This window comes from Melampsora larici-populina, assembly GCF_000204055.1.
Source record: "Melampsora larici-populina 98AG31 unplaced genomic scaffold MELLAscaffold_39, whole genome shotgun sequence".
NCBI lineage: Eukaryota > Fungi > Basidiomycota > Pucciniomycetes > Pucciniales > Melampsoraceae > Melampsora > Melampsora laricis-populina.
In genome coordinates this window covers 543,930-565,498 of record NW_006768803.1, presented here as the reverse complement: position 1 = coordinate 565,498, position 21,569 = coordinate 543,930, and the positions used below count along the sequence as shown (strand labels likewise).

Below are 21,569 nucleotides of genomic sequence, written 5' to 3'. Positions count from 1 at the left end.
GTGTAAGGTCACCCCGGCGACGTTCTTCTTTGATATCACGAACATGGTATCATCAACCCAACGGAAGGCTGCCTTGAGGGGGAACCGATGCAGCATGACCGCTTTCCAGGCGTCTGCTACTCTGCCAAAGCTACCGCAGCCGGCCACTCCCCCAAAGGTAATCCGCATGTCGAGGATTACTTGATCATCAAACGTGAGTATCATAAGAAATCGCCATTGATCTGGAGATGTCGGGACTTGGCGATATGCTTTCGCCCAGTCGAAGATCGCTAAAAGTACGTCCTCCGTCAGCCTGCTTAGGAAATCCGCTACTACTTGGAAGTTGTCCCAAGTGGTTTCGAAGTCTTCTTTGTTGACTCCTGTATTAACTGACTTCACGTTTGGGTCGTTTCTAGGAAACAAAAGGTCGTTTATGGGACGCGTTGACCCATTGCCGTTCACAACCGCTCCAATTGGGCTAGTGCGGAAGAATCCGAGTCTTTTGTAGGCCTCTTGTTTAGAAAATGGACCTGCCATTCTCCCCGCTTGAAGTTCGATTTTGAAATTTTCTTCTATCTTTCCCTTTGCTTCTAGAGCTGATGCGTGGTTGGGCGGGCAAAAGAAGGGAACTCCGGACACCTCTGCTTCCTTGATTCCTTGGTGGAAACCATGTCTCAGGCCTGTCAAGATGTCTCTGAATTTTCCTAGTAGGCCTGCACGCCTGAACTCCCTCTCCCACACTGGTAGGTTCATTTCACAAGAGGCGGCTGTTGGCCATCTCAGCCTAGCTCCTTTCCTCACGGGGCTTGGTTGGCTAGGAGCCAGGGGTGATCTAGTTGCGAGTATGGTTTTTTTTTTTTTTTTTGGGATTGGGGGGGTTGGGGTCGGAAGGGAAGGCAATTGGCACTTTGGTAAGTCTCACGGTTCTCATGTCTCATACTCTTGTATGTCCCACAATTGTGTTCTACTCATTCAATTCAATTTCATTACATCTGGTAGCTTACGATCTACGGTTTCTACCCTTTCCTCTCCCTCCACGGGGGCTACGACTCCTTGAAGGAGACCTTTTTTGGTAATCTTTACCCCGATCACAGTAATCTGATCTTTCGTAATAACGGTCCTTCTCCCGACCTCTATCATCATCGCGTCTTCGTGAGCTTCTCTGCTGGTCTCTCTTCGCTGCCGTTTTCTCGTCCTTTGACATGGTTCGCCACTTTGCGGATGGGATCCAGTCCCCTGATGTAGGTTCTGCCTTCACCGTCTTCGCTGGAAACGTCTCTGCCGCGGTTCGTTTGGATGATGGGAGTGCGGAAGGCTTGGCAAGGCCCGTCATCGGGTTCATGTGGGATAGCGGGCCGTTCTCGACGTAAGGGTTCGTCCTGTAAGCTCTCTCTTGTCTTGAGTCTGCGATAATCTTGACTTCTTCAAAGATGGCTGACTGTAGGTGACTGAAATTCTTGATTTTTCCGTCAATTGTGTCCCGCATCACTCCCTGGCGTATCCTAATGCAGTAACGCAACGCGATCATCCACCCGTAATGCTCGCGGATTTCCATCACCACTCTCCTGTGTCCTTCGAATCGCTCGGGTAATGTTTGCCACCCTGCGTCCGTCACGTATCTAATGAACAACGTCATCACATCAATCCAATCTTCGAATTGCATTAGCAGTTCATCTGGCGGTGGCGCGCCACCGTAGACCCTTAGTGACGCGCTGCCGTCCTCGATCTTCGACTCAGATGGGGCTTTCCTGCGGCTCCATTCTGCTTGGTCGCCGGCAAGGAAGATTTTGTTGAATGCCGTGAGGGGGATATACGATTTGAAGGTGCGTAGCCAGTGGGTTAGCACTGGTGACATTTGGTTTAGACCTTTCTCCATCTCTTTGGATTCGTCTGCGATTAAGAGTCTACCGTTTTCAACCACATCTCCGTTCCTCAGCACGAATCGCCCTTTCTTGGAACTCATGAAACTTCTAACTTGTTCCTCTTCATCTAGGTCTGATTGTGATCTTCCGTTTTCCCTTTGGTTAGAGCATTGTTGATTACGGGCTGGAGGTGGGTTGCGAGGAGGCAATCTTGTCCGTTGGTGGTCTCCAAGACGGGAGGGTGTACGGCCTTGATGTTCATAGTGGACGGACTGTCGATGAGTGTTGAATTGATGGTAATACTCATCTGGTGGGTCCTGCCTCGCTGTCGGTCGTGTTCCTTGACCGGCACGTCTCAGCTCGAACTGGACGTCAACATGTCTGTGTGGATCAGGTTCGACTCTCGGTTGGCGAGTGTGAGGGTGGGGTGTTGGCATGTGTGCTTGCAGAGTTGGCCGTGGATTGGTTGGAATATCTAGCTGTTGGAAAGACGATGAGTCGACCCGTCTTGGGGCCGGTGTCGGGAGTACCTCCTCCATTCTCTGCCTTTTTGCAAGTGGGATGTGGCCTACGCTGTCCGATCTGGAGGAAAGATCTTCCACCAAAAGGTTATACGGGCGTGATCTCGCTAGGCCGCTCCCTCCTGCCGCTGGGACCCGCTCTCCTCTTTCGTTAACGACGCTTCCCACTCGAGAGTTCTCGAAGTGGTCAAGTAGGGCTGCAGCTTCTCTACACCGTCCTGCCTCGTACAGTAGGTCGGCCCTCTTGTTCAGGTCAATTACGCTGTGAGTGTCTGCTGGATGTGAAGTTCGTTTGCGTCAGATTCTCATCCTCGTTGCTTTGCATTTCTCGCTGCCACGGATCAATTGGTGCTACAGCTGGTCTAGCCTCCCCTCCAGGGTTCAGGTATGTGCTCTCTGTGCAGGATCATGAGCATATCTAGGCTCCCCTTTCTTTTTGTCTCGCGGGATCATGAGCATATCTCGCTCCCCGGTCAATCTGTGGGATCTTAGGCTTTATGCCCCCCCGGTTCTCCTTCAGGATCGTGGGCTCTTTGCCCCCTGGTTGTCCCGCGGGATCATGAGCCTTCGGCTCCCCGATCATCATACCGGCAGGCTCCTGAGCTGAGCTCCCTGACCCCTCAGTGTCTTTGTGTTCGTTTTTTTTTTTTTTTTTTTTGAGTGAAAAAGATTTATAGACGGTGTGATTCTGACTGTGGGGTTTTGTTATAGAAAACAGATGTTAGATGTGATAATCAAGAGATGCCTACCTGATTCCATTTGTCTTCGCATGGATCCCCCTTCTGAAGGGGTGGGGCTCGTGTTATCCCCCGCTCTACCTTTCCCCTTGTTTACTGGTGGTTGCCACGATTCACGATCGTCCTCATCCGATCCGATGGTTGAGCCTTGTAGGAGGAGTGTGGCTTCCTCCATGACCTCATCTTCTATCTCGACTTCCTCATCGATGGCGTCTACGTGGGATGATTTGTCGAAGGTTGGGCTGGAGGTCTGGTTGCTGTTCTGCGGCTTGTTTCCAGTGGGGGTCCCGGTGGTTGTCCTAGAGCCGTTGACCGGGATCTCGTTACAATGAGCTGTGCCGCTCTTGCTTCTGCTGCTCGTACCGCGTCCTCCATGATGAATTGAGCTCTTCAAGAAATTAAAGATGGGATTCTGGGATTTTATACTGTCTCTTGAAAGTTTGCCTTGATCCTAAACTTGAGTCTTTGGAGTGTTCGCCTGAATACGTTCTGAGTGCCTTCAGCGAAAAGACTAGACACACAATTGGTGTTGTGTGATCTCTTGGAGGACTTGCGGAGCGTGTCAAGTATCTTGACCAGTCGTGAGCAGTGGGTGAAAATTCTTGCCCAAGGCTTTGGAATGTTTCTACATTCTTCTCGTGCGGATTTCACAGGCCACCCTGTCACGGACCGCGCAAGCCCTTCATGGACTATTGAACCACCTGTGATATGGTGGTTCGTGGCATGCCACCGAATTCGGGTCTGGGGCAAATGCTCGAGGAGGTGAAATTCATCGTTTGGGACGAGGTCGCGATGCAACACCGTCATCAGATTGAATGCGTGGACCGAACCCTTCGTGACTTAACGGGTGTGAACCGTCCTTTTGGAGGCAAGGTTGTATTATTCGCAGGTGAGTTGAGTTGGTAACGAATGTCATACCCTGTTTTGAGGCTTATGTCAACACAATACTGACACTGGTTTGTGTTAAGGTGATTTCCGACAAACTTTACCTATAGTCTGAAGAGGTAACCTGTTGGATCAAGCCAACGCGACTTTGAAAGGATCCTTCCTGTGGGACACAATTCATAAATTCCAGTTGACGGTCAACATACGTCTTGGAGGCCTCGAAGCTCATCAAAACCCACTTAATATCAACTTCGCGAAATGGTTATTAGATCTTGGATCTGGAGCCTTACAGGACGATTACGTAGCGGAAGTTGACTTGCAACATTGTAACGTTTCAGTATTAGAACCAAGGATTCAGTTCGATCCTACGTTAATCGCGGAAGAATACGAAGCGACTCGGGACCTGATCATTGCACAAGACTGGAGTGCACTCACAAATCTGTACGCTTCTCGGTGCCTAATCACCCCTTTGAATGCCACGGTGAACACACTTAACAGTTTCGTCATGCAATCGCTACCGAGCTTATATCGAACTTCAATTTCAAACGATACAATGGACGAAGACTTCTTTGATGGGGTATCACCGGAGGTTCTAAATACCTTCAACTTCCCGGGCTTTCCTTCTCATATCCTGAAACTAAAAGTTGGAGCAACCGTTATGATCTTACGAAATTTGCAAATAGGAGAAGGCCTGTGCAATGGAACTCGGCTCCTGATTACAGATTGGGCGGAACACGCGCTTCAATGTCGAATCTTAACTGGCGAACTAAAAGGCACGGCAATCAGCTTGCCGAAGATGAAACTTCATCACGAAGGTAATGATGATTGTCCTATTCCCTTTAATCGATACCAGTTCCCCATTGTGCCGGCCTTTTGTATGACAATAAACAAAAGCCAAGGTCAGAGCTTGGAAAAAGTCACGGTCTTATTGCCGGAACCTGTATTCACTCATGGGCAGCTATACGTAGCACTCTCTCGTTGTACAAATGCGACCAATGTCCATGTATGTATCAGATCGGAGTCAGGGGACTTGGCAACTAACAACATAGTATATCATCCTGTTCTAATGGATTGATTTTGTTAAATACGTTATTCGGTGACTGTCATGTAATTAGAATTGACAAATGGTACCTGGTTGTTTTTCTCTGATTAAGGTTGTGGATTAAGCCTTGCAATGACATAGATTCAATACTTTGACACTCCAAATTGTTTCGAAGCAAAACATAGAGTGGGTTCGCTTGACCCTGAAGAGAGATTACCCTAGGGAAAAACAACATGTTATATGCAACAAGGACAGGTCTTGCGCGCGCAGGCTCCGGTTGAGATGCAAGTCTATCCCAACCGCGGCGCCCGCCGCTGATTTCGCTAGTAGATAAGCAAACCGCCAACAGTGATCAGTAATTAGAATTGTTACACAAAGGCCTCCACTACTTGCAACCCACTCAGAAAGGGCATTAGCCAAAGCATTGTTATTATCTTTATCAAGATTCCTCGTAGGTTCATCCAAGGCAAGAAACCAACATTAATCCCAGAAGATTCAGCCAAAGCCAATCAAATGATGATCAAGGCTAAAACTTTTTGTCCAGCAGAAAATCAACCTCTCATATCCATCTCGACTTGATCTTTTAACATCACCACTTTGATGAGTGGATTTTTAAAAGAAACTGGAAAATTATCCTGAAAGCAAAGGCATTAAATGTCTACTTGCGCTTACCCAATAGTTATACAACCTAACACTTTTTGCATTCTCTTTTTGGATTTGATCAAAATATTATTGATATCTAACAAGGAATAAGAGAAGAAAAGGTCAGAATGTAGGTCAAGTAGAAATTGATCTAACTCACCTGTCCCTTGATAAGTCCTTTGCCATAAGGTTGAGGAGTTGAGGTATTTGGTAACTTTCAAGGATCATTGTTTGTTTATCAAAGCTAGGATCAAGTATGTTAATAATTGGATAGCTAGAACAAGGATATTAAGCCAATTAGCTTGTGATTCCTGCCAAAAAATGGTGACAATGATGACTAACCTGGTTTAGCTGATTGAGGTTCATTGACAACCACCAAATTCAAGCTTACAAGCCAATCTAAATCCTTTTCAATTACATGTGATGTAGTATGAAAAGATAATGATTGTTTGAGTTAATGTTAGAGATACAATCTGTAAGGAATCAAAGTAATGAAGATCCAATTGAAGAAGTAGAAAACACGCCTTTGACTCCCAAAAGACTGCTTGACAGCGCTTTTGGACACTACCTTGTCCCAATTTCAAACATAGCGGAGCGGAGCGGTTTTTTAAGCCACACCGCTCTGGAGTCCCATAGCGCTTCCAAAAAAAAAGTGTAGCAATAGTGATTTTCTAATAGCGCCAAATCACTGCGCTCGGGAAAATGGTTGTTATAGCGCAGCAGAGCGGTACGGCATGGGTGTTGTTAGCTCAAAAGCTGCAACATTTCAAGGTTGGTTTGCTGAAACTGAACAAACTTGGCTAAGTGTGGTAAGTCCAATGTCTGTGCTTCTTTGAAATGACTCTGTATGTCTGGAACTAATCATCTTGCTTTGACACTTGTCTTAAGCATGCATGCCAAAGCCTGACATTATCAAATTACTACACAAAATAATTTGGATCATCTTGAGTATTTCAAAACAATTCTCATTGTAAGCAGGCACCGGTCCAGTGGCAGCTATTGGTAGCTTTGGCCAATTTTGGATGTTCAGGAAATGGTGGATCCACCCCAATCAAAGCCAAGTCATTTTCTGTGGCCAGTAAGTGCAAAATAGCCTTTAGTATCAATTACTTGGACTGACTGTGGGTTGATTTTGGCAGAGGGAAGTGTAGATAATTACAGTAAATGGTGCATTCATGCAATTATGTATTGTATGTATTGTAATATATGTATCATCTGTATCATATGCCTTGTATGCCTTGCATGTGTTGTAGTTATGGTATGTCAAGAATGTCTTCAATGTGTGGTATGATACACCATGTACAATACACAAAAAATATACAAAATATACAAATATACAAAACCTACATTCAAATCATTCAAATCATACAATACATACAATACATACAATACACATGATACATACAAGGCACACCAGACATATGATACAAAACGAGGTGAGGAGTTGAAGGCAAGGTCAGTGAAAGAAGAACAAAGAAAAAAGAAGTTGAAGTAGGTGAAAAAAAAGAAATGAGACGTGTTGGAGTCAAAGGAGAAAGGGTAGGAAAGGGTAGTATTGAGAAGGTGATGAAAGGAAAAGTCAAAATTTTGACAAGTCCCCTTCTCACATACGGAAATAATTGGATTGTAGGTGGAATAATCACCAAAATGGAGATTCCAAAAATACCTCCAAATTTGAGATTATTGACCAAATACTGTTGTACAATAATCTCTAAACTTGGGCTACCAAACACCCAAATTTGGTTTGTGATTATTTTACTGTGATTGTGTGAATACCACAGTAAAATAATTGCTGCCAAACGGGCCCTTAGGCATCACACATCAGACGTAGGTCATGTTGGGGCAGTTATTTATCAACATAAAGAGAGCTTTAAAATGTGCTATAATTATGGGATACAAAGTTAAAACTGGGAGTTTTTTCCCAGTTTCCCAGTTTTCAAAATACAGCCAAAAACTCAAACTGGGAAACTGGGAGAACGTGGGAAAGTTCCGAACACATCCAAAAACAAAAACTGGGAACCTGGGAAAAAAATCCCAGATTTGACTTTGTATCCCACAAATAATCCAAAATTGGACAACTTTACAAAAACATTGTAATTCCAAAAAAGCTTTTCAGGAATGGATATTAGGAAAAAATCATCTGTATTCATCATAAGAAGATCTATTCATCATTTATAAACATCAATTGAGCAATTTCACAGCTTAAATCATGTCATTCATTATTAATAATTATATCATAGGATTATCTCCTCTTCCGATGTTTTGTCTTGTTGATTTTTTGTATCTCTTTGGGTCCTTAACCCTTTACCTCCAACCTACAACTAATGGATCAATCTTTGTGACAGATTATGGTAAGTGAATGGTGATTGTCTGGTACTTACAGCTATTCCAGGAATTCGTGTCGTGGTCGCACAAATTCATGGTCTTTTTCCCCCCAGCGCCACCGGCGAATACAGGCAGTGCGCAGCGCAGCACAGCTGTAACGGGGTGTGGACCTGTGTGGACTCGTATATCCGGCAGCATTGGATGTACGAGTTTGACTGGCCCTGATGGTTTGTTTGGGTTTGTTTGCGACATCCGTTCAGTGACCCACCGGATTGATCTATCCATATCCACCACCATATCCACCACCATACCGAATCCACCACCATACCATATCCACCACCATACCAACCCAAGCTCACACATCAACACCTCAACCCAACCATCCCAAGGCCGGATGGCCTTCCTACATTTGGCCAATGTTTGGTTGCCCATTCATTCACCAGAACCGGACATTCACTCAACCCACGAGATGACCAAATCCAACCAGACCCCCTCATCCCATGAAAATATGGCCTCCGTGACCGTTTCGCCCCTCAAGACACTCACTATTGTCAACAGATACTCCACATTTGTCAAAAATTACTCAACACCCTCAATCATCACCTTCAGTATGGTTAACAGCAAGACTTCCAACGCACCTTCGTATGTCTTTTGTCCCTCCGATCCGTTCTTCATCTCGTCATGATCTCATTTTTTTGTTCATTTTCATTTTGTCAATTCCTCTCATTGTGATTCCGATAGGTCGGCCACAGGTAGCATTGATGTTGTGTCCCGTGTGCTTTGCAACCGCACCTATTCACAAGCACTTATGAATCAGAATGCCGGTACAGCTCGGTGAGTTTTTTGTTCTCGATTATTGAAACAGAGAGATTAACTTATCTTTTTGGCATTGTGTTGGATCGCCAGATCCTCTATCTTCCCCTCTTCTGCTAGGTCAATCATGCCCCCACCGGTTATTGCTCCCTCGCTCATTGGGGTGTCATCACCCCTAGCTTCGCCTTGCAAGGAGCCCTCTAAGCGATCTGATCACCCGGCCGGCACGATAACCCCGTCGATGAAAGATTTTCGCAACGGTAGCTCTGCTGGCCCCACCCCTTCCGGGTCACAAACTTCTTCGGTTTCTTCTTTTAACCCCCATCTCAATCCTTCAATTTGCAACACATTCGACTCTTTAGAATCTATACCGCCTCTTCCTCCATCCATTGTCCGGCCAATTCTTTCCACCGCTGCCAAACCAATCCCTGATTCAAGGTCCTCAAATAAGAGGTCGGCTGCGGTCCTTGACCTAGACTCTGACCAGTTCAACCAACTGGATGGTAGGTCAAACGAGTCTCTGGTTACCTCGTCGAAATGATCCTCATGCTGACTTTCATTCTATGTAGAACTAGCTGAGGCAAATGACCATCGAGTCGAAGATTATGGTCAGTAATGGTTTCTATTCCTCTTTACCACGTGAATCTCAAGCTGACATTCATGCTTACTAGATGTACATTTAGAACGGCTTGACCCCCAGGATGAAGATGACGGTTAGTACCTAGTTTCACTTTTTGCTTTACCCTCATGAATGTCTAAACTGACTTTGGACCTTTTTAGATCTACCTCCCAATATGTTCTATGACCCCAAACCAAACACTGATTTACCTGTCGACTTGCAACCTAACGAAGGGGAAACATCCGATCTTGCGCGTACCTTCCAAGTCGGTTTCAACCTCTGGTAACCAGTAGTCCCCGACGAGCCTGAACCTTCCACTTCTAACGGTAAGAAACGCAAGAAGGCTCAACCAGCTCGCAAGACCCCAGCTCCCAAATTTGAGAACTACAACCCCAAGGTCCCCCATAAGTTTGTAATCAGCAGCCCTGCACTCCACTTTGCTCAATTCCGATTGGTACTTTTCAGAAGTTGCAACAAACGGCTTGATGGTGTTCAGGATTCACTTAGGAAAGCCTGGTACGACAACACCATCGAGATTCAGGGTTACATCCACGGCTCTCGTCACCACAAGGCCACTAAGATGGGTATTGATGATAACAACAGTTTTCAAGAGTTCATGGCCATTACTCAGTCTGTCCCTGCTACCACGGTCATGGGTTTCAAAATCTATCACGAAAACCCTAAACTCACTTCGAACGTTCAACGGAACTTGGAGATTGCTCGCAAAAACCACGCCCCTAAGCCTCCTTCTTCTGATACCGAAGCTCACCCTGAATCAGACGACTCCGCAGGGGTTAGTAACTTTTTTACCTTGCTTGTTGATCAAGGGCTGACTTTCTCATTTGCATGATTAGTCCGCAATATTGAGCGATGGCGAGCGTCACTTTTGAAAACTATGGGCACGGTTTTCAAAGGACTTCACAGCAGGCGAAAACGTCACTTACGCGCTGAATCCAAAGGACCCAAATCTATGTGTCGTGCTCAGCATTGCGCGCATACGCACATGGGCTACCAATTGGGTAAGTCTTCATCATTCCTCTATCTCCTTTGAGGTTTAGTGAACGCTCTCCTTTGTATTAGGCTGCAGGGGTCGCAGGCGTTGATGAGGTTAATCCTCCTTCCAAGCGCCCTGATTTCGGTTGGATTCCTGTGGCCGAATACGAGAAGGAAAAAAATCAGCTTAATGGTCGAACTACCCCCGGACCAGTGCAGCCGACTGCCAGTTCGACTTCAGGAACGGTGGTCCACCATAACTATTATGGTGCACCATATCCTTCATCTGCTTTCCCACCATCTCAAACTTTCCCTTCGGCTCCTTTCCCACCATCTCAAACTTTCCCTTTGGCTCCTTTGCAGCCCTCTCAACCTTTTCCTTCGGCTGCTTTCCCGCCCTCGCAAAATTGCCCTTCGGCTGCGTTTCCACCGGCTCAACCTTCCCTTCCAGTCCCCACACCCAATACCTATGCTCCCACTGATTCAACTCAATTATCGCCACCTCCTGAGATGCCTCTTTTCGAGGACTTCCTCCTTTTCGCCGGTATCAAGTCTGAAATGAAGAAAACACGTGACATCCTGTCTGATGAAGGTATCAACGATTTTGCTCGACTGTTGGACCGCAAGACATACACTTTTGAAAGTTTCCGAAGTATGGGGATAGCGTTTGCTCACGCTGATGACCTTTACAAGGCCGTTCCTGAGTATAACCAGTTCCTGAAATCCTCTAGAGATTCTTCTTGATCTTATTCTTTTAGATGTTGCTCTTTCTGATAGACTCTTTGTGATCGATCAATATCCTTACTCAATCAAATATTTGTGATACATTTAAACAAACTTGTGATCGGCGCAATCAATAACTCAACATCCCCTCTTAAAATTTTGTGAACTGTTTCTTCTTTAATCTCCTCTTGCTTGTCTAATTTGAACTTCCAGTCTTACCTGGTGAACCTTGGCTTTTGTCTAACCTCTACATGCAATAATGAGATGTGTGATCTGATCGCTGCCTTCACTTTTCCCAAATGTGCCTCTATATGATGTGTCTATCTTGTGAGTCTCAGTCAAGAAGACCAGTCTTGCAAGATGTCAAAGTTGAGACTGGTCTTTTGAAATGAACACTTTGCACAAGGTCCGATTTGAGACTTGCCTCTTTAAATGAACATAAGACAAATATTTCAAAGGTTCTACACAAGACCTTTTTTTGCACTCTCAGTGCGTTTTCTCACATGCACAAACTGCAAATTTTTGTGAGAGCATTACATAAAGTCCGATCTCTCACAGGGAACAATATCTTATTGTGACACTTTTTCTCACATTAGGCCTTTGGGACATTTCCAACTGAGCAAACGCTTATGACAAGCAATTTCTGATGATATTTCACATAAACTGCTAAATCCAGTAGCCACAAACTACATATAACTTGTGCATGAGCTGAGCGGTAAACAGCTTCCAGGTTGTATCCATGATCACATCAATCTTATCTTCAGTAGCGGTTGAAACAAGGATCTGGGTGCGTCAAAAGTGGTATTTAAGGACACTAAAAGCCTTCTCAATCGGGTTCAGATCGGGCGAGTAAGGTGGGAGGTACAAGATGCGGATACGTCTTTCTGCAGCAAGTTCATCGATCCGAACCCCATGGTGGATCCTTGCATTGTCCATCACTAAAACGGAGTTTGCCTGAGGGTAGGGATTCATCATAGGAAACTAGCAAAGTTCAACGTAAGTTTTTGAAATTTGGGGGATGAAGGTTGAGAAAAACTGCTTACCAAACGATGTTTGAGGAATCCCTCAAAGTCATCTTGACAGTAGCTGCCTTCTTGGCAGTCAAGTGCTAATACGCCGCCTTGGAATATGGCCGGTAGGAGTGAGTACCGTTTCCCTCCTCGACTCCAAGGAATTCGTGTGGTCCGTTGACCTCGTCTAGCGCGGCCGAACGTCCTGCCGAGATGCCTTTCCTGAACCGCGCACTCGTCTGAATGGGTCAATATATAATGTCAGCTAATCATTCATCATTCAAAACATGACCAAAAACAGACTAACCGAGGAAAACAAGCATGTTGGGGTTCAGCGCCCCTGCTGCATACAGATACTTAGCTCTCTTCGAGGGACTCTGGTTCGGGTGTACCGTCCGAGCCTTCTTGCGAGTCAGGTGGAGTCGATCCTTGAGATCACTCGCGATGGTTTGCAACACGACCCATTCGCCGGTACGTCGATATACCGCAAATCGATACTCGTCCAAGTAGAGAGCTGGATTGCGATCTAGTAACTCCAACATAAATTCTCTATCCTCGTCGTCCAGACGGGTTGATCTTCCAAGGCGACGATAGTCTTCAGGGTTGCGAATCACTGAATAGGTACGTCGATATAAAGAGTGCCAACGGGATATGCTCCGCGTGCTGACCGGTGACTTCAACAGCCGACGCACTTGCTCGATGGTTTTTCCTGTGCGAAGGTGCTGCACTGCCAGCACCTTGATGCCAACGTCGTATGGACCGGGTCGAGATCGCATGTCTAGAATGGGGATGTGGAAGTGTCAGCATCATGGTTCTCTGAAAATAAAAAAGAAGACTAACCAGAGAAGATATGGAATGAAATTTTCCGATGTGGGAAAAAATTCCACGTGGGAAAAATTTTTGATGGGGGGCCAGGCCCGATACCTGGTCTGTGTATCCGGCGGTTCGGGGCTGAGCTGCTCTTCACCCCGCTGCGCCTGTATTGCCAGTGGCGCTTGGGGGAAAAAGACCATGAATTTGTGCGACCACGACACAAATTCCTGGAATAGCTGTACCATGTATGTAGCATTTTCTATAAAACTTTCCACGCAGGCTTCAACCAACGGATGCTGACCGCCTTTGATATCTATCACATTCTCCACGAAAATCTCTGGTCGGACCCTCCCTCAAATGGGAACTCTTGGCTAGAGATAATAAGCTTCAAGACAGGTTTCACCACATCAGATATGAATAGAAAGGAAGTATAATCAAAATTCAATTGAAGAATCCAATCTCTCAACCTTCTTACCATCAAATCAATCAAGTTCTTCTACAAATTTAACTATCCAAGAGTTTCAAGCTCATCCACTTTTGATTTCCAATCCAAATTTGTTTAAGAGTCTTTCTGCTCCAGAAAAAATCAATCAATCAATCAAGAAACCTTGAGAGTATATATTTATATATTTTTGTTTTCTACGTTTTTTTCCATGTCCAAATTTTGTTGGTTAAGAGTTTAATCGCTTTAGAAACTTGATTACTTAAACCAGAAGTAATAAATTCTAAAAATTCAACGTCTTTATGATTTGTTTTTAATTTTAATTGACAACTTGATCCAGATAATAAAATAACTTCTTGTACTACAAGATATTCTTGTTGTTTTAAATACTAGCGAACCAATTTAGAAGAAAAAAATCAATAAAATCCGTCAGGATTTTCTTCAGGTTAACTTTAGATTTCTTTTCTATTGGAAATGTGTACCTTTAACATTTCCATCAGAAGAGTAAAGTGTAGTGTGATTCGCTTGTTCGGGTCAGATTCTGGTTGTGATTCACTAGAGTTTTGTTCCGTTTGACTAGACCCACAAGAAAAGTCTGACTGTTGGAAGATCCAACAAAAAACAATGAAACAAAACATTAATATCAGGATGAAATCCAAGTCAGAATAAGATGATAGATTTTGAGAGCCAGTTTTTTTATTTTTTTTACTGCGCCCGCAGCACTGCGCCGCAAATGTATCCTGAACCATTCGAAATCAGTCCACAAGGAATTTCGTCACCGCTTTGGTTTGCTCCAATGAACACCTACAGTCGCTACTCGATCAGCACCATTCAACGCAAGCTTTAGACTCGCCTGACGATTAACTTGAACAAAGCTTGGGTTATCAGTCTTTGGAAAGACCTTGTCGCCAATCCGGAACAAACGATGTTTTTTGAAAACTAGACGATTTCTTTTATTCATCTCTTGTGGAGTTTATTGAAACAATTGATATCAACAATCACATTCATGATCCAACTTGATCCACCTCTCTCGCTTCTAGCTCAAGCATTATTTATATACGGCTCGTTTTCATAAGGATCCTCATGTTGTATGGCGGCCATCTTTTCAACTGTTTACCTCTATTCAAATCATTCGATCAAAATTATCGGGTCTTTGCTTGTGAACAATCCTAACATTCTGAAATCTACAAACATTTTGGTCTAAGATATGTCCGTTCAATCTCTACACGCAAGGTGAAACAAATTTATTTGCTTCATCATTCTGAGGGAATATCAAAAGGTGATTGATGCATGTGAAACTACTGAACAATGCACAATGTGAGTTGAATCATTGTCAGTCAAACTCCATCTGAGTGGAAAGAGAAGTACCGGATTTGAAGCTGAAGTGTACAATGAGATCAGCAATCAACTTTGATCGTTCAATTGACTTGCGACAACAAGAGAAGAAAGCTCGTCCAGTTTTTGAAGAACTCGATGATTTAATCATCATGATAATCATCATGAGTTGTCTCATAATTTTCCCTGATTCAAAGCAAGCGAGCGATGCCAAAGGATCGTTCACTATAACAAAAGAACACCATGACTAAATCAGAAATTTTTCACAAACACTCAGATAGAATCTATGTAATAGGGCGTGTTGGAACGTCTTGCAGCATCGGGAATAGAGGCGATGTAATAAGGCTTGTTGAATGGTTGTGCTCAAGGTGTGCAATTGAGGAAACCAAAGCAGCGACGACCGTGACGAACGTCTGTGTTGCCTGATTTTGAACGAGTCAGGATACATTTGGCGCAGTAAAAAAATAAAAAAAATTAAGCTAGGCACGCAGACGATGACCAAGGGATCCTTCGCAGTCTGGTCTTGCCTATGAACTTGTTGACAGAGCATAGTATGTGCATAGTAACTCCCGTAGAATCAATATCACAACAATGTGGCAGCGCGGCAGCATTACTGTCAGTATCAGCGAAAGCAACGGGAGGTACAGTCGACAAATTTCACCACTTGTATGACTGCGATGATTGCGACTGGGTTTAACACATGTCACATAGAATGAGTCAAGCAAAGCTTTCATTTGCTATATGCTCAAAATTGTAACTCCAAATCATATCGTATCAGAGCAAACCAAATCCTTGTGCTTGAATCCATCAGAGAACAACAGATATCTACGGAAAACATATATAGATTCACATACTTAATCATTAATCTACACGGCACAAAAATTTCTCAAACGACAGTTTCAATCATCGACTAATGAAACTTTTGAAACTTTTGTTTCTCTTCCAAGTGTCCATCTTGGTTGCGAGACCTATGCACAATGCAGAGGATATGGATGCCAGTGATACCATTCATCGTGGACAGGAAGCGGTCGGATTCACAAAAGAGTTGCATGGCATGGGTACAACAAATGGGGCCATCCATAAGAAACCAGAGACTTTTGAAGCAGGGGTAGAACAAGTGAAACCTAGAAAAAGGGACAAGATCAAAGAGAAACTTCGGCAAAGTGAGTGCATACCTTTCATCTGGGAAAAACATCGTACTCGAGTTCCAGCTTTGGTGGAATTTCTAAGTAGACAGCTAAAGGTGTGTTATTGCAGCTGGAAAAAAAATAGAAACCCGATTGAACAACCTCCATAACCAACAAGAGGCTTACGAAGCAAGGACGGAACCAGTCAACCCTAGAAAAAGAGACCAGATGAAAGCGATGGTTGGTAAAGGTGAGTTCATTATCTTTGTTTGAGGAGAAAGTCTTCTTGAAGAAGTAGCTTTCAAGGAGTTATCTTGTTGGCTAAAGATGAGCTGTGGCACTTGGGACGAAAGCGAGTACCAAATTGAACGACCTTGTTCACGATGAGGAAGGACGATCGATTAATGATCGAGCAAGGATCATAACGAGTTAGTATCTTGTTTATTACTTGTCATATTGATGGAAAGTTGAGTACCAGTTTCTTAGGACACTTGAAAGAAAAAGGAAAAGACTTCAAAGAAAAAGGACAAGTCATGCTGTCTGAAACAACACAGAGTAAGTAGACCATATCTTTTCATAGTTCAGGTTCATAATTTTACCTCAGAATCGACATAATTCAACCAAATGTAAAAGAGTTGGTATCAAAACTGAAAGCTAAGATGAGTAAGTCCCCTTTGGTGCAAACATTCTCACTTCATGTTGTCCATGGGGCGAATGGGTACCGTATGTTAATAATACTGGATAATGAAGACTCTGTAGGAGGCAAGCCATACTGGAAACTTCAGATGGGATTCATATTACCCAGCTGATGATATTTTTTATTTGGATCTTATCCATCAGCCAAGAGCACAGATGGTTAGTTGATTATATTTCTCATAATTTCATCCAGAATTACCCAATCAACTAATGATTCCTCTAAAATCTATTACCAAAAGATCAAAGCAGTTCCAAACAGCAAGGACCAAGGAAAAGTGTGTAGTCTCTACTCCCTAGTCTCATGAGATTATTGTTTGGCTTATCTAATGGGATTGATTTAATATTCAAATGATATTCAATCCTTCAATAACTACAGGGAAAAGCGTAATGATCATTGAAGGTAATGGCCTTAATGCAATTTGTTTTGTTACAAGAAAATCCCAGATACAAGGATACAAGGTGTTCAGAATCTCCTTGGAATTCTGCATCACTCATAGATTAGATGTCAACTGGTTCAAGTTCAACCTGGAAATGGTATCCTTTCAAGCATACTGACATCAATCCTCTCATCTGCAAAGGGACCCCCATTCAATCAGCCAACTGGGATACAACTCCTTCAAATGCACGAGGACATACAACAAGTAGGTATTTTTGATGCAATTAAGTCTATGAGTATTTCAATGAGATTTCTAATCATTAAGCTTCTACAGGTGAGATTATAGAGATCAATGAAGGAAGTGAAACCCATCGCACAGGTGAAAGGAATCCAAGAACACAAACTACAGAAATCTTGGAAGTCCCAAAGAGGATTCCCCCAAAGAAAGAAACACCAACCCAGAGGTTGACAAACTCCTTAGTCTCAAACATACCTCATGCAAATCAACAGGGAATCACATCACAAAATATAAGACAAGGACTGATCACAAGATTGCAGAATTTCAAAACAGAATGGATACCCATGTCATCAAATGACGCAAAAGCATGGGTAATTATAGCTATGAATCATGGAAACCAATGGGCACAGAATGCATTAGTGAAAGCTAAGGCTGTTGGTGTTGATGTACTTGATAAAGTATTCACAGCTGTGGAGAATACATTTGGAAAAACACTTGATAGTACATTGACTTTCCTTTCAGGGAAGTTCTTTCATAATTGATCTGATCATTTAATTCAAGAGAATGCATATACTTTTCGTGCTTAACCTTACAACCTTCTCTCATAAAAAAGATGAAAAAAATCAGATACCTGAGGTCCCAAGAGGCAAATGGTCTACCAGCTCCTTGTGGTTGAATGTACTGAGTTGATTTTTCATAATGTAATCTCTGAGCAATTTTTTTAGTTTCTTGCTGTTATCAAAAACATAAATAAAAAGCAAAGTACCATAGCTTGATACATACCTGTGTGCATTACAAATTACTCATAACAGCTATCATAATATAACTGATGATTTAGGTTCAATCTTGACAAACTCATTTGACTGTATCTTGGAATTAGAAAGATAACCAAGCAAAATGAACTTTTGAACAATCTTTATGCTCAACATGTACTTTTCTCAAAACTTATGATTAATTCTTCATTAAGAGAACCTTCAAAAATAAATCATAAATTCATAATAATCAGAAATGATACAAATGATTCAATGATCAAAACCAAAACCAAATCTTGATAGAATCTTGTATCTTCTTTTGCCAGTGACAAAAATTAACAACACTGGTCAAAAGACGGATAGACACCAACAAAAAGTCAACCTTCACTTAAAAAAACAGAGATGCAGTAATAAAAGAAAAAAGATCATAGAATATAACTTGAAAGAGAGAGGGAGACAAATAGAGAAAAGGGAGTTTTTTTTATCACACCATTGAAAAAGAATTTTTTTAATAAACCAAAAAACAATGTTCAAACCAATAAATTGACGTTGCTGATCAATTTCATTTAAATACAATCTTAGCAGATCCAAGTGTAGTTTTCACCAAACTCTCTCCTTTTCCTTTTTTATCCTCTTCTCCATCGCCTTCGTCCCACCAAACAGCTATTCAGAACGAAAAAAGTTGCAGCTGAGTGTAACGTCCCAAAGATCATGACAAATAAAATCGAAACTCACAACCTGAGATATGACGATAACCAAGTTCGTCACGATCAGATCTGACGATCTTCTTCCTGATCCTATGCCCACCTTCTTTTGGATCTTTCTTGCTGTGCGGTCCTTCAACAGTCGCTGATCCCCAAACTGTTTCAGCTTCAAATTGTCCCTGCAAAGTGACACAGCCCACCCAAGAAAAATATACGTTCAATCGCTACAATTTGTAAACAGAGAAAAGATAAATCTGGAACAGACCTCGAAAGCTGGGGGATGTTGAACTTCGGCTTTTCCATTAGTAGATGAAACAAAACTATAAAGAGTTTGATCAACAGGATGATGAGTATATTTCAAAATCACGGCTCCATTGGTAGTAGTAGCATGAACTGAAGTATAATTGTCAGGTGATGAAGCTTTCGATGGTGGGTTCGGTGGTAATTGAGGTAATTCAGAATCTTCTTCAGACGGTGGAAAGAGACCGATCTACAGAAAACCGTATTTGATAAGCTACGGTCGAAGACAGGTAAAGAGACGTAAAGAGAGGTAAAGAGAGGTAAAGAGAGGTAAAGAAAGGTAAAGAGAGGTAAAGAGAGGTAAAGAGAAGTAAAGAAAGGTAAAGAGAGGCATAGAAAGGTCAAAAAGGATAAGCTTACCTCTGCGTTGATAGCACCATTGGTAGTAGCCAAACTCAATGTTTTACTAACATTGAAAGAACCTTCTACATCTCCATTCTTAGTTCTGATTCGAACTATGTGACTCAAAATGTTTGAAAGCGTAATGGAACCGACAGTCGTACCAAGATCTAATCGAGTGATATCAATAGAACTAAGATCATCCGTTTTGATTGTAAATAGATCACCTCTGATTTCAAAAGTATAAAGAGACTTTAACGATCTGGGTAAAACGATGTTAAGTCTGAATTCAAGATCTGATTCTGGGTAGGGTCCTACTTCCGGTGAAGGTGTCTATTATGCCGCAAAGAAATTCAAGAGAAGCAACATGGATCAGTCAAGCTTATGAACCAATCCCATCTCATCCAATCCAATAACTTCGACTCACATAAATGGCTAAACCAGCTTTATGATGATCACCTTCATGACCAATCACTTCACAAACATTCATTAAATCGATTAAAGCTTCATCATTGTAAAGTGCTAAAACTTCAACTTTGACTTTCTTGGATTCATTGGAATCTGAGATTCCAATCGAAATTCTACCTTTCGCAAAACTACCTTTACTATGAATAAAAAAATGACTATCTTCTTTCAAAGAAATCATAAATTCACTCTTAGATTTAATCTTGTTTCCTAAATTAGTTTCTTTTTCAAAACTTGCACATTGGACTACATTTCCTTCTTGTTTGGGGATTTCAGGTTTAGCTCCATAATTCAACTTTGAAGCAAAATGAACAAAGGTTTGAAATCAATTAACAACAAAATCAATGTAAGAATTCGAAAGAAATCACTCAACTCGATTGTTTCCATCTCCCCAACCTGATTCTTGCCAACTAGTCCATCCAAGTACCAATCCGATCACAATCCATAACCCTACACCTAACAAAAGAGCTTTAAAGAACCTTTGGGTTTGTTGATCAATCGATTAGAAGAATTCATCATAAGAACGAAACTTGATGACTTTCAATTCAAATACTTTGACACAAACCTTGAGCGAGCACGAGCATCGGCGGCTCTCTTAGATTGTCTAGTAAATGGATCATTGACAGCGGGATAGATATTCGGATGATAACTAGGACTGTTATAGTAAGATTTTAAAGAAGTATAAGGGTCTTATCAATAAAGAGTCTTTCAGAGAATAAAGAAGTTGAACTAACCCAAATTGGAAATGACCAGATCTAACTGATCGACCGGATAAAGTTCTACGATGATGTCTTACAGTCTTAGGCCTATCTTGAACAGGTTGAGCTTGAGATTGAGATTGAGATGGACCAGGTTGAGCTAAGAAAGGAGTAAAAGATAAGTTGAAGAGATAAGGAATTCTTTGATATTGACTTTATAAATTCAACTCACGTAACAATGGTTCGGTTTCATTGGGAGTATTTTGCTTTTTGATATCATCATTTGGTTGAGACATGATTGCTTGACGATGATAATATTGGATTGATAGAAGTGTTATTCGGCGAAGACAGCTAAATGCAATTGGAAATCAAATCAAATGACGAATGTCGATTGTATCATGAGGCTTGTTTGACATGCACATGCGCGCATTCCGCGCCGCCTATGTGCGCCCTGCACAAACAACAAGCCAGTCTACCTCAAGCCGCCAGATTATGCAGCCTGATCGTGCCACTCCAAAGTCTGTGCCCAAGTGGTGTGCCCCGGCCCCAGGTGTGCCGTATCCGCCATCAGAAAGATTCTCAACTCTGCTTCCCAGACTCTGGGAAAATTCCAAGATTGCAGATTGCTATACATTAGCGGTACTGAAAGTTGAAAGGCAGATTATGACTGTTTTTAAGCCTAGAGTCTTGATTGTTTTGGGCGGGCAAAAACTAACTTAAATCTTACCCAAAAATCTGTGGCTTTGAGGACCCCATGCCTACTTTTCCCATTGGTATCGCTATTACTCACTTACATACCAGTCCTTTGTCCCAATCAATCAGTTCAAACCCAATCATCTTTGCCAAATTTTAATTGTTGGATTCTTAGATGATATGAATCAAACATTAAACGAGGGAATTCTGTTGAAGTTGCTGACGTGCAGTGGGGTTGTTAGTGCGTTGATGAAAAAGATGAAAGGCAGCCGGAAGGATCTTACTTTGTCTGACCCTGCCTAGTTTTTGGAAACCCAAGATTGCAGGATTCTGAAGAAGTCAAAAAGTAAGTATGTGCAGGGAAAACAAGACCAAAAGTATATTTGTTTTTGTTTGCCAAAGACAGTATATATGAAAACTATATATTTGTACATATGTGG

At 42.6% G+C, this 21,569-nt stretch overlaps 3 protein-coding genes across 3 annotated transcripts; 1 reads left to right on the top strand and 2 right to left on the bottom strand.

The window, feature by feature from the left end:
• Window positions 1-979: 979 nt before the first annotated feature.
• Window positions 980-2,380, bottom strand: MELLADRAFT_90689 (uncharacterized protein; the record flags this gene model as incomplete). Its single annotated transcript, XM_007413835.1, has 1 exon — window positions 980-2,380. One exon carries the CDS (start codon window positions 2,378-2,380, stop codon window positions 980-982), a length of 1,401 nt encoding a protein of 466 aa, XP_007413897.1.
• Window positions 2,381-15,654: 13,274 nt separating this feature from the next.
• On the top strand, window positions 15,655-17,720 carry MELLADRAFT_109842 (uncharacterized protein; the record flags this gene model as incomplete). Its single annotated transcript, XM_007413894.1, has 7 exons — window positions 15,655-15,904; window positions 16,014-16,118; window positions 16,222-16,296; window positions 16,355-16,423; window positions 16,709-16,723; window positions 17,143-17,205; window positions 17,275-17,720. The coding sequence occupies 7 exons, from the start codon at window positions 15,655-15,657 to the stop codon at window positions 17,718-17,720; spliced, it is 1,023 nt and encodes a 340-aa protein (XP_007413956.1).
• Window positions 17,721-18,109: 389 nt separating this feature from the next.
• Window positions 18,110-20,788, bottom strand: MELLADRAFT_117484 (uncharacterized protein; the record flags this gene model as incomplete). Its single annotated transcript, XM_007413834.1, has 9 exons — window positions 18,110-18,593; window positions 18,666-18,813; window positions 18,900-19,124; window positions 19,295-19,606; window positions 19,701-20,033; window positions 20,112-20,217; window positions 20,304-20,393; window positions 20,473-20,596; window positions 20,669-20,788. 9 exons carry the CDS (start codon window positions 20,730-20,732, stop codon window positions 18,493-18,495), a joined length of 1,503 nt encoding a protein of 500 aa, XP_007413896.1.
• Between the last annotated feature and the right edge of the window lie 781 nt (window positions 20,789-21,569).